Source organism: Panthera pardus, unplaced genomic scaffold (genome assembly GCF_024362965.1).
Source record: "Panthera pardus isolate Hobbes unplaced genomic scaffold, ASM2436296v1 HiC_scaffold_15, whole genome shotgun sequence".
In the NCBI taxonomy this organism is placed as follows: Eukaryota; Metazoa; Chordata; class Mammalia; order Carnivora; family Felidae; genus Panthera; species Panthera pardus.
The window spans coordinates 67,843,697-67,859,664 of NW_026526710.1; the positions used below are offsets into that span (position 1 = coordinate 67,843,697).

General features: G+C 39.3%; 1 protein-coding gene across 1 annotated transcript in view; it reads left to right on the top strand.

Annotated features, from left to right (window-relative positions):
• CUNH18orf54 (chromosome unknown C18orf54 homolog) overlaps positions 1-9,573 on the top strand; it is a 62,137-nt gene extending 52,564 nt beyond the window's left edge. The window contains exons 6-11 of the mRNA XM_019464008.2: positions 777-1,007; positions 1,969-2,122; positions 3,912-4,021; positions 4,851-4,964; positions 6,668-6,814; positions 7,681-9,573. Coding sequence (XP_019319553.2) covers positions 777-1,007; positions 1,969-2,122; positions 3,912-4,021; positions 4,851-4,964; positions 6,668-6,814; positions 7,681-7,815 — 891 coding nt within the window. The 3' untranslated portion in view covers positions 7,816-9,573. The remainder of the gene's footprint in view (positions 1-776; positions 1,008-1,968; positions 2,123-3,911; positions 4,022-4,850; positions 4,965-6,667; positions 6,815-7,680) is intronic.
• The last annotated feature ends 6,395 nt before the right edge of the window (positions 9,574-15,968 follow it).

Genomic DNA, 15,968 nt, shown 5'->3' on the forward strand with positions numbered 1-15,968 from the left:
ACAATATTGTGCCTGTCAGTAACAGTACTGTATTGAGCACTTAAAAACTTAAGAAGGTAGGTCTCACGTTAAGTGTTCTTACCACAATTTAAAGAAGTGTAGACTTTGGAGCTGGACTGCTTACGTCTTAATCCCAGCTTTGCCATTGACTGGCTGAGGAACCTTGGGAAAATTGTACATTCTGTCCAGATTCAGTTTCTCATCTATAAAGTGAGAATAATAATGGTATTTGCTTTATAGGGTTGATACAAGGAACAATGGAGGTAAGGCAGATAAAGTGCTGAGAAGAATATCCGGACACACAGTAAAAGCACTGTGTTATTGCTATCAGTATTATTGTTAAAATTGTATATAGACCTTTTATCTAGAAAATTCACTTGCATCCATATGCATAATGTACATGCATGTCACTGTGACCACTTGTGAACATCCATGTGCTTGGAAGTCTTTCCAAACTCTGAAGCATGAACTTAGAACTCCCAATTCTCAATGGGGGGCGATATTACCCCCAAGGGGGCAAAAGCTGGTCCTTGGAAGGTAAAAAAACCTTACTCTTTTTATGTACAAAGCACAAATATGTGTATACCACATACGCAGTATGTACGTACAGTTTACAGATTTACTGCATCTGTAGTGTTAAAATTTCATGGGGTCATAGGGTGGTAATTCATTAGTAAAAGAAGACTATAATGTGATCTGATAAGAGAGGTAATGAAAAAAGTTTGAGAGACTTTCCTCTAAAGTGATGCTGCATGTACTTTCTGTTTATATTTCAGGGGACGGCGTGGATTGGGGTGGTTGACGATGGTGGTGTAGTTACCACGTACAATGTTACAGCTGGCCAAGTGATCTTCTTCCCTCAGAATACTCTGCACTGGATAAAGAATGTGGGGGATGAAGACTGCTTTTTCTTGCTCTTCTTTTCCACACATGATGAACTTCAGACCCTGGATGTTGATGATGTGTTTTTTTCGATGCCTGAAGACATTGCTTCCAGGTCACTTAAGGTCTGTACCACTGCTGGAAACAAATCCCTGCACGAGGGTATGCCATACACAGGCACAAAGAAAGCAGGAGTACTTGTGTTTCTAGGGTGGCAGTCAGTAGGGTAGGAGTTGGCTAATAGACTCAAGAGCATAACTTGAGTTCCTGCTAAAGACATAAAACGTGTTGAAGTTGAGTTACCTTTTACTTTCCTTTATGAAGGACTTCTGTAGGAAACTATACTGAATTGGCCAAATAGTTTTGATAGCATTAATAAAAATTACTATAATTTACATCCCTGAAAAGCTATAACCTCCTCCAGGGAAAAGTTGGCTACGGATGATGTAATTGTGTTTTCCTAACCTAATGCAGAGAAGCCCATAGTTTTCCTGAAGGGAAGCTACTTTTGGTCTCTCTAAATAGTTACATTATCATGGAGGGACTGTGCATACTGCTGGGTGTAGAGGGAGAGGGCCAGATGTAGATGCTGACAATATAAATGGGTGATCAGAAGAACTGGCGATGGCCTATGAGTGGCAACTGGAAGGGGTTCTGTGGTAAATTTAGAAGTCTATCTAGTGAGGGTTTGAGATTTATCTCACAGCAGATCCTGGATCTGATGTTATAGAGAGAAGTGGAAAAAAATGAGTTATTAGGAGAGTATTGGTAAGTATGAGGACCAGAGTATATTTTTGTAGGAGTTTTAAGGATTATAAAACACCAACACACACACAAAACAAAACAAAACAAAACAAAACAAAACAAAACAAAACAAAACAAAAAACACCAACACATTTAAAGCCAAGTGCCTTGAAAACTCAGAAGATTTTCATAAATATCACAATCCTTAGGTGAATTGAGGTCACGGGCCACTGAAAACCACACTTGTGCTGATGCTACCCTATCCTTGGCTACCCACCCTTCTATTACTAAAATTTGTAGAATGTTTCACCAATATCTTACATGATTTTTTATGTGTTTCAGCCTGAAGGTGGAATTAATTTCATTAGAACATTCCATAAGCAAAAAGAGGATCAGGGGGTCAACCTTCCTCCCAACTTGGCAGAACTGGTTATAAATCCTAGTTATGTCCAGTCTCCAGATAGTCTTGTGTGGAGATATTTTTATGACCTTAAAGGTATAGTATGTTATTTTGTGAAGCCTTTTCAGTTAACGGTTTATATATGTGATTATATAGGTGTATTGGATATGGCATGCTTTTATTTTACACTTGGTCACAGTCAAGAGGAGTTTGAAAAAACACATTTCTCTACAGAGTAGGAAATGAGAGAAAAGGATTGGAAGCAAAAGAGAATGTCATACAAGATTTCGAAGTGTGAGGGGTGTATGTTGGGGCTGGAGGTGTCTCCGGATAAGAGGCTGACAAGAGAGGAAGGGGTCTAACAATGCAGGTTTTAGAAACCACAACAATGAGTCTATACTTTATCTTGGTGGAAAAGAGGAGGAATTAGAGATTTTAAATAGGAGAGTGACACAATTAGGTTTTGTATTTATTTTTTATTTTTATTTCATTGAGATCAAAACTCGGATGCTCAACTGACTGAGCCACCCCAGGCAACCCTTGTATTTAGTTTTTAAAATTATTTTGTTGGGTGGGAGGGAGGGGAGGGTGGGTGATGGGTATTGAGGAGGGCACCTTTTGGGATGAGCACTGGGTGTTGTATGGAAACCAATTTGACAATAAATTTCATATATTAAAAAAAAATAATAAAAAATAAAAAATAAAAAATAAAAGAATTTAAAACATAAAAAAAATAAAATAAAATTATTTTGTTTATTTCATTGAAGTTAATTGACATAAAACATGATATTAGTTTCAGGTGTTCCACATAATGATTTGGTATCATTGAGAAATGATCACTACATGAATCTAGTTAACCTCAGTCACCATACATAGTTACAGAATTCTTTTTATTGCAATGAGAACTTTTAAGATCTTAGCAACTTTCAAATATATAACATAGTATTATTAATTATAGTTGCCATACTGTATATAACATCCTCATGACTTATTTATTTTATGATTAGAAGTTTGTACCTTTTGACTCCTTTCACCCATTTTGCAGGCACCCTTAGTTCCTGCCTCTGGCAACCACCAATCTGTTCTCTTTATCTATGAGCTTGTTTTTTGTTTTTAGAGTCCACCTATAAATGAGATCATATGGTATTTGTCTTTCTCTGTCTGACTTATTTTCCTTGACATGATGACCTCAGGGTTCATCCATGTTGTCCCAAATGGCAAGATCTCATTCTTTTTTATGGCTAAATAATATTCCATTGTATATATGTACCACATCTTCTTTTATCCATTCATCTATTGATGGACTCTTAGGTTGTTTCCATATCTTGGCTATTATAAATAATACTGTGGTGAATATGGGGATACAGATATCTTTTTGAGTTAGTGTTGGCTTTTTGAAGTGATGGTCAGTCTAGCTGAATTGTGGAGAATAGATTGGAAGGGACCAGATAAGAGGCAGGGAGATGAGTCAGGAAGCTCTTGATGTCCCTCAGGTGAGGGAAGATGGCGGCCCACACTGTGACAGTTTTGAGGAGATAATTGTTATGAAGCAAGAGAATTTAAAGAGGTAGGGCTGATGGGACCTAGAGGGCGAGACAGAAATTGATATGTAGGATGACTGTCGAATTCTTTAGCAAGGTCTCCTGAGTTGAACAGTCTGTTCAAAATTTCAGGAGAGCTTGGAAGGTAGGATAGTATCTGATGTATTAGGTATGTATCAGATCAATATCTTAGGGGCACATGGGGTCTGATGGTAACAATTCCTACCATGTTTTCTGTGACTGTAGAAGAGCTTAAGTACCTTAGTGGGACTACATTTGACTCTCCTTTTGTAGTACCATTTTGAAGTATTTTATCTTTGTTTTTTCAACTTCATCTGACTCAGGCTCAAAAGAATATAGATTTCCAGGAGGAATAATACAACTGGCACAATACTGGAAAAATGCAAGTGAACTAAGCAGCCATGAACAAATTTTTAGTGAATTCCTGAATCAGGTAATTGAGAAAAAAATTTTTTACATGTTTATTTATTTATTTTTGAGAGAGAGAGAGAGAGAGAGAGAGAGAGAGAGAGAGAGAGAGAGAGACAGAGAGAGAGAGAGACAGAGAGAGAACACGAGAGAACAAGAATATACAAGCCAGGGGAAGGACAGAGAGAAAGAGAGAGAGAGAATACCAAGCAGGCCCTGTGCTCTCAGGGAGCCCCAACACGAGGCTCAATGCCATGAACAGTGAGATCATGACCTGAGCACAAATCAAGAATCAGACACTTAACATACTGAGCCACCCAGGGGCCCTGAGAAAAAAAATTTTTGATGATGGATTAAATATGAAATTTAGATTGGATTCAGCCTTCTCTTGGAAAAAAGGAAGAAGAAACATCTAGTCAAACATTGATTTGATTAATGGAAACTATTAATTGAGGCCTCAATGTGGATTTGGGAGCTTAACTTCTCGGCATGGATGGTTACATTAATCAAAGGACTAGATGCTTGTGAGATTTCTCTTTGATTTGTTTTTAAATGCTCAACCCACTGCCTTGCATAGTGACCCACAAGTTCCCTGATTCTAATCCAGTCCCACCACTGCTGACCCTAAGTAAATCACAGCTAATCTACATTTCACTTTTGTCTCCTGCAAAAAAGGTGGGGGATAATACTTCCAACCTTATGAGATTGTGACATAGTAAATGTAAAGGACATAAAAAATCCCGTGTTCAGAGTGAGGGCTGCATTTAGGATTAGTTATGATTATGTGAATGGTTAAGTTGCTGAGTAGGATATTTGCTAAATAACTGGATTTAATTCTTTTTTTCTTTTCCAAGCATCAAAACGCCCTCACTTTGAGTACACTCAGAATTTATAACAATGGATTACGACAGCCACATTTTCATTTTAATGCAAATGAAATGGGATACGTAATAAGTGGATGTGCTAAGGTAATTTCACTGCGAACACTTTTTTGAACTTTCCTTTTTAGTTCAGAAAGAAGGAAACACGAGGTTTTTCTTTGGTTCAGTTGTTGGTAACATTGAAAGACTTGGTGCTAGCGTCTTTCTGGGCACAGTTTCCTCAGAAGATACCATGCAGGTCCTACTAGCTAGCTTCCAACTTTGACGTTGGCGTGAGAAGAGGCTAAGAACATTCAGAAGTGATACAGAGGTTATTACTTATGGTGAAGGGTCTGGAACATTTTACATTCTCAGAGTTTTGCATTTTTAGGTAATGCAAGGTTTAATGTGCTGCCCTTTGGGGAATACAAAAGGGCTGTTTGCCTCTCAGTGTAATGTGAGTGGTGATGGCTGGGGAGGTGTGTGGAGCGTCACTAGGGCGGCCACGTAACCTTGTTTATGCAAGATCCTTCTGATGTACACTTATCTTGGTGAGACTGCTGACCCTTCAGAGAGTCTTGGTTTGGATGATCAATCACATGGTTACCATAAGGGAAGTCACAGTGAGTAGCGTGTTACAGTAGGGACTTAATGGCAGGGCTTCTATGCCAGCTTACGCGAGTCAGGTGGGCTTCTGGCTTGTACCTGTCTTAATCCTGACAGAAAGAACCAAACCAGACTGATTATTACACACTTATTATTTCATCCATAGCAAAAGTTTTATGTTTTTAGAGGTGAAGGCTTTAATAAACTGGAAATGGGCGTTGTAATCTCTCACAAATTCTATTTCAAGGATCAGATTTTATTTTTGGTGTTGTTATACGCTCACAGGTGTGCATTTGTGTGCTCCTTTAAATCAAATCTTTTTTTTTAATTTTTTTATTTTATTTATTTATTTATTTTTAATGTTTTATTTATTTTTGAGACAGAGAGAGACAGAGCATGAACGGGGGAGGGGCAGAGAGAGAGGGAGACACAGAATCGGAAGCAGGCTCCAGGCTCCGAGCCATCAGCCCAGAGCCCGACGCGGGGCTCGAACTCACGGACCGCGAGATCGTGACCTGAGCTGAAGTCGGACACTCCAACCGACTGAGCCACCCAGGCGCCCCAAATCTTTTTTTTTAATCTTTATTTACGAGAGAGAGAGAGAGAGTGAGCAGGGGAGGGGCAGAGAGAGAGGGAGACACAGACTCTGAAGCAGGCTCCAGGCTCTGAGCTGTCAGCACAGAGCTCGATGTGGGGCTCAAACTCATGGACCTTGAGATCATGACCTGAGCTGAAGTCAGACGCTTAACCAGCTGGGCCACCCAGGCACCCCTGTGTGCTCCTTTAGTGTCTCTTTTAAGGAAGACTGTTAGGCTGCTGCTCTCCCAGAAGGATGAGTTTTCCCAACCAGGGAGGAAGGAGGGCATGAGGGGGGCAGTAGAACCCTGAAATGTAAATCCTCTGCCTAATTAGGGAAAGTAATTTATAACCTTTAATTAGAACATAGTGACCGGTGCTCTTTTTGCATGATGTTCCACAGTATTGAACTCACTAATGCATGTTGAGGAACATTTACTACAATAGAGTATCTTTTGACTTCTGTGGGACTGTCTCAGATTTTATGTGAGAGATGGCCTCCATTTTCTGCCATTTACCCTCACTAAGAAGTGTTTTTATTCATCTGTTCTTCATTATTAATACTTCTCCTTTATGAATATTTGATTTTATTTGCTTGACTTCAACCCCGTTTTTTCCCTTCTCTTTAGGTTGGCGTTATTAACACTCAGGGTATCACAGAGTTTAATGTTCACATTGGAGATGTGGTATTTTTCCCCATGGGAACTCAGCATTACATTAAGAGCGCATGTGATGAGGATTTGCTTCTTATTCTTGCCTTCAGCACTGGAGACCAGGTGAGCTCAAGGCAGTTTAAGAGAGATTGGTGAGTGCCAATGATGTGCAGAATATCCTGCCTTAACACAGTGTCTGGACCACAGGGGAGCCTCAGTAAATGTGAGCTGAATGAATGAATGAATGAACTGGTAGAATCTGTGTGTCAAGAGAAGGAGAATCAAATAATCTCATTGGGTTATAAAGGGATCTAGTATTTCTAATAATTCTACAATTCTAGAATTTTCTCCTAATTCCCATGTTCTGAACCATCTTAGAAAAAAACACACATAGATACAGAGACAGAAACACACAGTGAGACAAATATAGAGGAACAAATCAAGAGAGGCTGACTGAGAAAGAGAGGTAGTGAAAGAGAGGAAAGAGAGTGAAAGAGGGAACAAGGACAGGTCGTCAGACCCAGCTGACTGGACAGCCAGGCCAGATAGGCAGAGATTATCAATCCAGTGGAGAGAGCCTGTGTCTGGCTGTAGAGCACGAGGACCACTTATTAGGCAGCAAAGTTTGCCTCTGTCATGTGCTGCTAGAGCTCTGAGAAGCCCCTCTGTTACCAGTCCTTGCTCACAGGAAGACAAGGTCTTCCCTCATCAAAGGGAACTACCTTTTAGTAGGACAGACAGCCCTTCCAAAGGGGATGCCTCAGCACCTCCACCATCAGTCACACTTTCCTTTTTCTCAGAATTGAAAAGGTGAGCTCCCCATGCCAAGGGAAGACAGGCATACAGATGAATTCACAGGAATTCATAGCTGTGGAAAGTTACAAAGCCAAGTATCCTGCTGTCTTGCAAGTGCCTTGATGGCTGTAAGATGTTTGTAGGAATCTTAGTACTTTGGCGCTGATGCATCTTGTTTTGGTTTCCACTGCCAGTTGCAAACCCTTGACATGGACGATTATCTCCAGGCCACAGCAGACCACATCCTGGCCCAGCTTTTTTTCAAGAAGCAAAGTGAGTTTAAGAAGATCCCCAAATTTGAGGAGGACCAGGCAATCAACCTGCCTTAGATTTGCTGATGAGTTCATATCTATCCTTCCTTCTTCATTTGTTATTGTTTTTAAAGGACCACTTTGCTAATGAACCTAGAGCTCTGTACAGAGTAGAAATGGGAAAGCAGGTGCAAAACAGCCCTGTGGGCTCATTTAGCTTAGTGATTATAGGCTGTGTATGCTAAGGGTGCATTTCAGTATACTCTGCATAGATTGGCAGATCTATGGAGAAGATCCTAAATTAAATTATATTTTTTTATGGATTTTTGTATGTGTGTATATATTTATTTATTTTCCTTGTGTTACTTAAATTTTATTACTCTAAATGAAAATCCATTTTTTTTATGCCTATCAGTAAATCTTACTACACTGCATGTATTTTTGTCATTCATCACTGTGAAAGGAAGTCAGCCTGTGTATGTATATATTGAGGTGCTGGAACCCAGGTACCTCAAACTTTGTCTGGAGAGTTCTGTATAGAGCCCAACACTGGTGATTCCTAACCCTTCTGTTGGTTTGAAAATACTTTTTATAATGGCAAAATTTTCAAGGGCTCACTCATTTGGTTGTATACTTACTGAATATTAGCCAAGAAAATATTCAGTGATAAAGTAATAATGAGTTCAGTACCTTCTTTGAATATATTAATCACATCATCAACTATTTACATCTGAGGAGTAGTCATCCCTATATTTGAGAAGCATGTGGTTTATTTAGTCCATCGGCAATGCTGGCTATGTGTGTGGATTCAAGAACCATTTGTCATCACTTGGAAGCTGGTGGTCTCTAAGTTGGGGGTCATTGTCTTAAGTGGAAAAGAATTTGTTCAGATCTAACCTGTGCTGGTTTTTGTTTACAATTTATTTTAGCAGGTATTTAGTCCCCTGCATTGTGCTTGGGTACAGCCATTAGTTCTGGGCTACCCTATATAAAATTCTCAAGTCAATATAGCTGATTTTTAGTGCTTTTGACCATTACCCACCTTCAAATATTCCCTTGATACCTAATGGGATTTTTAGATGTTTTAAGATATTTGTTCCCAGACTAAAAAGAATATATATGTTCCTTTCTCTCTTTGTCTCTGTTTCTATTTCTCTATCTTTCTGTCTGTCTGGATTGCTAGTTCTGTTGACTACAAGTACAGAATTCAGTGAGAATCAGAAATGGCTCACTTTTAGCATGAGGAAGTAGCCATCTACATAAAGTACCTAATCAGACAACAAAAGGCCTTTTATCGCTTAGAACTACTATGTATTACCTTATTGCGCTTTACTGGGTCATCCAGCCAAGATCAAAGCGTGATAACAATGGGAGGTTTGTGATGGCGATGTTGTCTTGAAAAGACTTTATAGAGAATGGGTCTCCAGCCAGGTGGAGGAACATGGTTGAGAAGATTCAGGGAACAGCACCAGGCATTAGGTATATGGAAGAAGGATGTCCAGATAGAGAGGAAATAGAAAGGTAAACAGCAATGTGTGTAGACAGATTTTATCTGCAAATTTTGTTTTACTTTAGGAACTTTTTTTATATACTATAAACCAGTTCATAATCCATTTTCCTATGTCAGGAAGTATTATTTAATAAAGATTTTATGCGTCTTTGTGTATTCTTTTGTCATTGTAATTTTGAATGAAATCTGTTCTTTATGGATTTATGTATTTGAAGCATTTTTGGATTCCCTGTATGCATCCTTGAAATATGACTTAGGAATCTAGTCCACTATGTATTTAAAAAAGAAAAATCTTAAAAATAAAGATAATGTAATGAGACAATTCAGTTGGAATATTGTTGGTATGTTATTTTATGGGGGGATGTGTTCTTCTATTTTGTTGCTCTCATTTCAGTCCTTCATCCCTCCTTGGGATGCTGATTTCTAGTTATACCATTTTATTCTCTAGGGTAACTTAATCCATTTACACTCAAGTGCTTTTAGGCTTTTTGGTATATCAACTTTATTATCAAATCAGTAGATTAAAGAGTGAATTGCTAGATCAGACTGATTATTTGGCATCATTCAGGCAAACCCCAGACCTTTGAATACTTCTTTTAAAACCAAACTCACCTTTAACCATTTTATATATATAGTCTATTATAGACACAGTAGGTTCATTTGAAATGGTATGAATTGTTCTTAGCTGTTTTAAAAAATCTTTCAAAAGAACTTTCTTTTTAACAGCACTTTGAATAACTGAATAGAATGAATTATTTTGAATAGAGGAACTACAGGTTAGGTAAACAACCCCAAATGTTCCTTATTGCTTCTAAATAGTGAAAGGTAGTTATAAAAAGTTTCTTTGTTCATACTCTCACCCCTTCCCTATTGAAAAGCAATCAGGCTGCTTTTTATCACCCAACTGATTAAGGAAAAGGAAAATGGTTAAATGTTACTATACAACTTGATTCCCAATGAGTCTATTTTCTCAATGGTTGAAAATGATTCGGCAGTATAATATCATTGCTTTAAAAAACTATAAAAGGGGCACCTGAGTGGCTCATTTGGTTAAGCGTCTGACTCTTGATTTCGGCTCACGTCTTGATCTCACTCCTGGAGGGACTCTACCAGCTCTGCACTGACAGCACAGCACCTGCTTGGGATTCCATTTCTCCTTTCTCTCTACCCCTCCTCTGCTCACATGCACACACGTGCACTCTCACTCTCAAAACAAATAATTAAATTAAAAAAAAAAGTAGAAAACTAAAAGAGATCTTTACATAGTTTGGATACTAACCCTTTATCGAATAGGTCATTTGCAAATACCTTCTCCCATTCAGTAGGTTGCCTTTTAGTTTTGTTGATTGTTTCCTTCTCTGTGCAGAAGATTTTTATTTTGATGTAGTCCCAATAGTTTGTCTTTGCTTTTATTTCCCTTGCCTCCAGAGGGAAAACGTTGCTATGGCTGATGTCAGAAACATTACTGCTTGAGCTCTCTTCTAGGATTTGTATGGTTTCAGGTCTCACATTTAGGTCTTTAGTCTATTTTGAATTTATTTTGTGTATGATGTAAAAAAGTAAATAAGTGATGGGGATGAAGGAGGGCACTTGTGACGAGCACTGGGTGATGGAATTGTTGAATCACAATACTGTACATGCAACACTAATATAACACTGTAGGTAACTATACTGGAATTAAAAAAAAAAACTAAAAAAGAAAGCCTCAGAATAAAAGCCACGGTGATTTTGTGCTATAATTAGAAGTTACAAGTGGTATCTCCTACATAGTCTGCACTCATGATAGTTTTATGAAACTGGTATGTTCATTTTGGATCACTCTTCCTTTGAAAAGAAGAGGAAGACCCTTGAAAGTTCAGAAAAGACCAGGGATGGCTAAGGAGTTGGGCACCTGTATTCTTTATTGTATTTATGTTGGAACTGTTTGGGGAAAAGAAATCATAAAGCTGGTAGAAGCCATGTATCATTTGGTCTCATTAGTTTGCAGAGATGGAAACTAAGTCCTGAGAAGGGTACTTCATCCACACTGCAACGAAGTCCAGAACTTTTGAGCCCCCCTACCCTTCATCCTGTGTAGTGTTTTTTTATTTTTTATGTTTTGGTTACTATCCTCAAATGTATGAAGGATTCCTCGACATGAAGCAGAACTCTATAGTAGAAAATATTACACCATCTACAAGCGGGAGAGGCGGCTTCTATTATCCACATATAGGCAACCCCTGATGCCAGAACTCCACCTATGTGGGCCTCCCTCCCACCCACCAGATGCTCAGCTTCCAGCTACTTCCATCAAGGAGGTGGTCAGAGCCTCCTGAGATCACCGGTCACTATCCTTATCTAGCCAAATGCTCACTGCTTGTGTTCTATTTTAAATTTTTATTAAAAAATTTTAAAATTGTGATAGAATATACAAAAGGTAAAATTTACCATTTAGCCATTTTTAAATGTAAAATTCAATGGCATTAAGTACATTCACATTGTTACGCACCCATTATTACCATCTCCAGAACTTTGTCATCATCCCAAACAGCAACTGTCCCCATTAAATACTAACTCGGGGCGCCTGGGTGGCTCAGTCGGTTAGGCGTCTAACTTCAGCTTATGATTTCGTGGTTGGTGAGCCTGAGCCCTGCGTCGGGGCTCTGTGCTGACAGTGTGGAATCTGCTTGAGATTCTCTGATTCCTTGCTCTCTGCCCCTCCCCTGCTCACACTCTGTCTCTCTCTCTCTCTCTCTCAAATAAAAAAACATTTTAAAAAATTAAAAAATACTAACTCCTCCTTCCTCTCTCCCTCCAGCTCCAGTAACCTCTATTATTAGTCTATAAGAATTTGTCTATTCTAGGTGCCTCCTGTAGGTGGAATAATAAAATATTACTTAATGCTCATTTTTATGAGATTCTTGCTTATTTTAAAAAAACTGTGCCTTTACTATGTGCTTAGCACTGTGGTAAGATATTGAAAATTAGTAATTTATGTGTTTCTTATTCAGTTAAGTACTTCTCTTCCTTTCTGAACCCCTCCCTGGATGAAGTCAGCCCTTCTCATGAGGATTCAAAGAATGTTTACTCATTCAGATTATATTCAGAAGTCTATAGTAACAGATATGAAAAAAGTTAGAGAAGCAAATCTATCTTAGTTCTGTTATTTCCAGAGAAGGCAAAATACAACCCCCTTGGTGATTCCCATTCCAGGATCTTAACCTTAGTCATTTGTTCTCAGATTTTTCAAGACTCTCATAAAATTTCTTTGCACCTGCTTTTGGGGGGTGGGGTGTGAGGCTTCATTCTAGTCTTTGAAGTTTAAACATCCAGATAAGACTGTTTTGATCTGTTTTTTTTTTTTTTTTTTTTTTTGATAATATTAACAAGAAACCCAAAATGGCCTCGACAGGTGTCTTTCAGATCTCTTATCTTGGTTCAGTAATGCCCAACTTCATCCTGCTGCAATAAATCCATCATTATTATTTTAGCCTGATGTATTCAGACTTTTCCTTGGTTCAGAGGGTGGAGTAGCTCCAACTGAAAAGAAGTGAACTGTGGTGTGCAGGCTAGATGGTATTGTACCAGACTGGGTACAGTACCAGACTGGCAGTAGTGAGGGGGCCCTGGACTCACACAATGTCAGACAGGGAATTAGCACACATCCAAAAGCCCACTTTGGATGTCAGGACAATGACAAGATTTAAAAAATCTAAATGATCACCCCCCCCAAAAATAGAAAGCGATTAGTAACCACCGCTGTTTTATTTTGTTTTTGTCCCTCTTTTTGGGAAACTGAACAGCTAAGAGGCAGAGTTTTAAATTTGTTTTTGTTTTGGTATTAAGGATGCAGAGTGTTGTAGGTGTTAGTACCATAAGGAATAAATTAAATGAAAAATAGAATGATTACTAGTATTGTGGAGTTTTAGCACTGTTCAGATGATATTATCCTTGTAGACTATTTGTCTCTGCGCATAAGGAGTTATAGACAGTAAAAGCTGAGACGAAAAAATTACTGTTAGCCAGGATGAGCTGTTCTTCTATCTTATAAAATAAACAATTGGAGATGGGCTTACAGGTTTATAGTATAGATCTCCCACCTGGCCTGGGTGAGGGAAAAAAATTCTTAACATACAGACAGCCACAGGACAGAGAGAAGCAGGAACACACAAAAGGGAAAAGTATGAGTCTAGTGTTTGTTTTAAAACTTCCTGACTTGGGGCATGTGGGTGGCTCAGTCGGCTAAGCATCGGACTTCAGCTCAGGTCATGATCTCATGGTTCCTGAATTTGAGCCCCATTTTGGGCTCACTGCTGTCAGCATGGAGCCCGTTTCAGATCTTCTGTCTCCCTTTGCCTGCCCCTCTCCTCCTCTCTCTCTCAGAAATAAGTGAACATTTAAAAAAAATTTAAATTTCCTGACTTGATCAAGGTCTGGAGCAGAGGTCTTTCTTCCGATGAGATACCTTGAATGTGCTCCATAAAGTATTTGCCTTTGGATGGGATACTTTTCTAATCAGCCGTGGTCTACTTTAGCCTATATTTTTTTCTACCACCCCTTAGGTTTTTAACTTTTAACTTCCTGAAATGTAGCATACATGGAGAAAACTGTACACATCCTAAGTTTACAGCTTGATGGATTTCTGCAAACTGGACATGCCCATCCAACAGCAGCTCAGTCAAGTGCTCTAGTGACGGCAACTTCAGTCGCTGCCCCCAATATGATAGATATTTGTGCCTATTTTTGAACTTTACGTAAATGGAATCATACTATATGTGCCTTTTTGTACCTGACTTCTTTTGCTCAGCTTTATATTTTGTGAAACTCATTCGTATCGTGGCTCCTTTCCTTAATTTTTATGCTTAATTTTTTCTTTCATTTCTCTTCAGATTAGCCGTTGGCTTTTATGTATCACCTCCTTGATTCGGTGTGGACAGCCATGACATGTACATAGAGTGACTCTCGTGGTGGCCTTTGATGGCTGAGGTTGTCCCTGCTTTTTCAGCTCTACATAGTTATCTGGATGTAACTGTGTTCCAAGCAGCCTAAGGGCTGAATATCTCTAACTCATTAACCTGTGCCTGTTAGCTTATAGTTTCTACTACTTGTAGCCTCTTTGAGGTTTCAACCGAACACTGATCCTGGGGAAGCAAGGAACCAGGTGTTCCCAGAAGATCAGACGTGACTGCACTAGAAAATAGCCATCCCTGATATCAGTAAGTGTGCTTGAGATCAAATGCTTACCCTGCACATTGACCTTCACCACTTTCCCATGCCTCCCCCTTAAAAAGTTCCTGCTTGGTCTGGGACTTTGGAGATGGTCTTCAGACATTAGTCGGCCATCTTCCCAGGTTGCCAGCTTCCTGAATAAAGCAACATTTCCTTTCTAACCAATGCTTGTTTCTGTTGGTTTTCTAGTGAAGAGCAGCTGAGCTTGGGTTTCAATAACAGGAAGAACTGAGAGCTAAGAAGAGAGGAGGTCAGGGTCAGTGCACTCTGCCCCTGCAGTATCTTTTCTTTTAACACTCTCTTCCTGTCTCCAAACCATTCCAGCCCAGTCCCCCAGTTAGCAGGAGAGTAGTAGGTTCCCATTACACCAGCTGGGGTAGATTCCACAGCAATGCTTTTCCAAACAGGACTCACTTTCCTCTCCAATTCGGGAGAGAGCAGTGGAGGGACATGGTATGGGAACAGGAGCAGCAGCTTTGATAAAGGGATGGTTTGGTTGGCTGGTAATTTGTTCACAATTTTTTCCCCTCTTCTAGTGAGCTTGTCCATGAGAAATGAAATAATACTTTATAAAATAGGTAAATGACTTTTTTTGAGGGAGATTTAAACTGCATTAGAACATAGCTTAGATGAAACAACACAAAGGTTTTGATCCATTCAAGTTTGGGCAATTGATTTTATAAAGAATTTTTCCGGGTCCCTTTGCAGCATAAAATTTATAATGGTAGCTCTGTAATTCTGTAGATCATCTTTTTACTAACTACTAGTCAAATTCATTCATCTTCATGTGCTATACAGAGATAAAGTCAATGGCTGTCTGAATTTGTCAACTTCAAATGCTAATGAAGTATCAAGAAAATCAATAGGATGTATCACCACTCTTGCAACTTATTCTTTTGGCCTCAAAGGCAGGGAATATTCCTTGGAAAGAAGTCAACTCAGATTTTGAAGTTACAGCTCAGGTGGTCCTTTAGACCCTCCCTCTCCAACTCTAGACTCTAATATGCAACTGTCCACTTGACATTTCCACTTGCTTGTCTAATAAACATCGACCAAAAGTGAATTCCTGATGGTCTCTCCTAAATCAACTCCACCTGAGCCCTTTTCATCTTGGTTAATGGCCAACCCTAACCGTCCGATTACTCAGGCCAAGACCCTCAGGGTCACCCTTGCCTCCTCTCTGTCTCACACCCTCCATCCCCTCTGTCAGCAAATCCGGGATCTGACCAGTTCTCACCACCTCCACTGCTACCACCTTGGTCTGAGCCACTATTCATTTTTCTCCTGTCTTGCTTCAGGAGCTTCTTAACTTGGCTTTCTTTCCCATTTCAGTCTATTCTTAACAAAGTAGTCAGAGGGATCCTTTTTTTTTTTTTTTTTAAATTTTTTTTTCTCAACTTTTTTTTTTTTTAATTTATTTTTGGGACAGAGAGAGACAGAGCATGAACGGGGGAGGGACAGAGAGAGAGGGAGACACAGAATCGGAAACAGGCTCCAGGCTCCGAGCCATCAG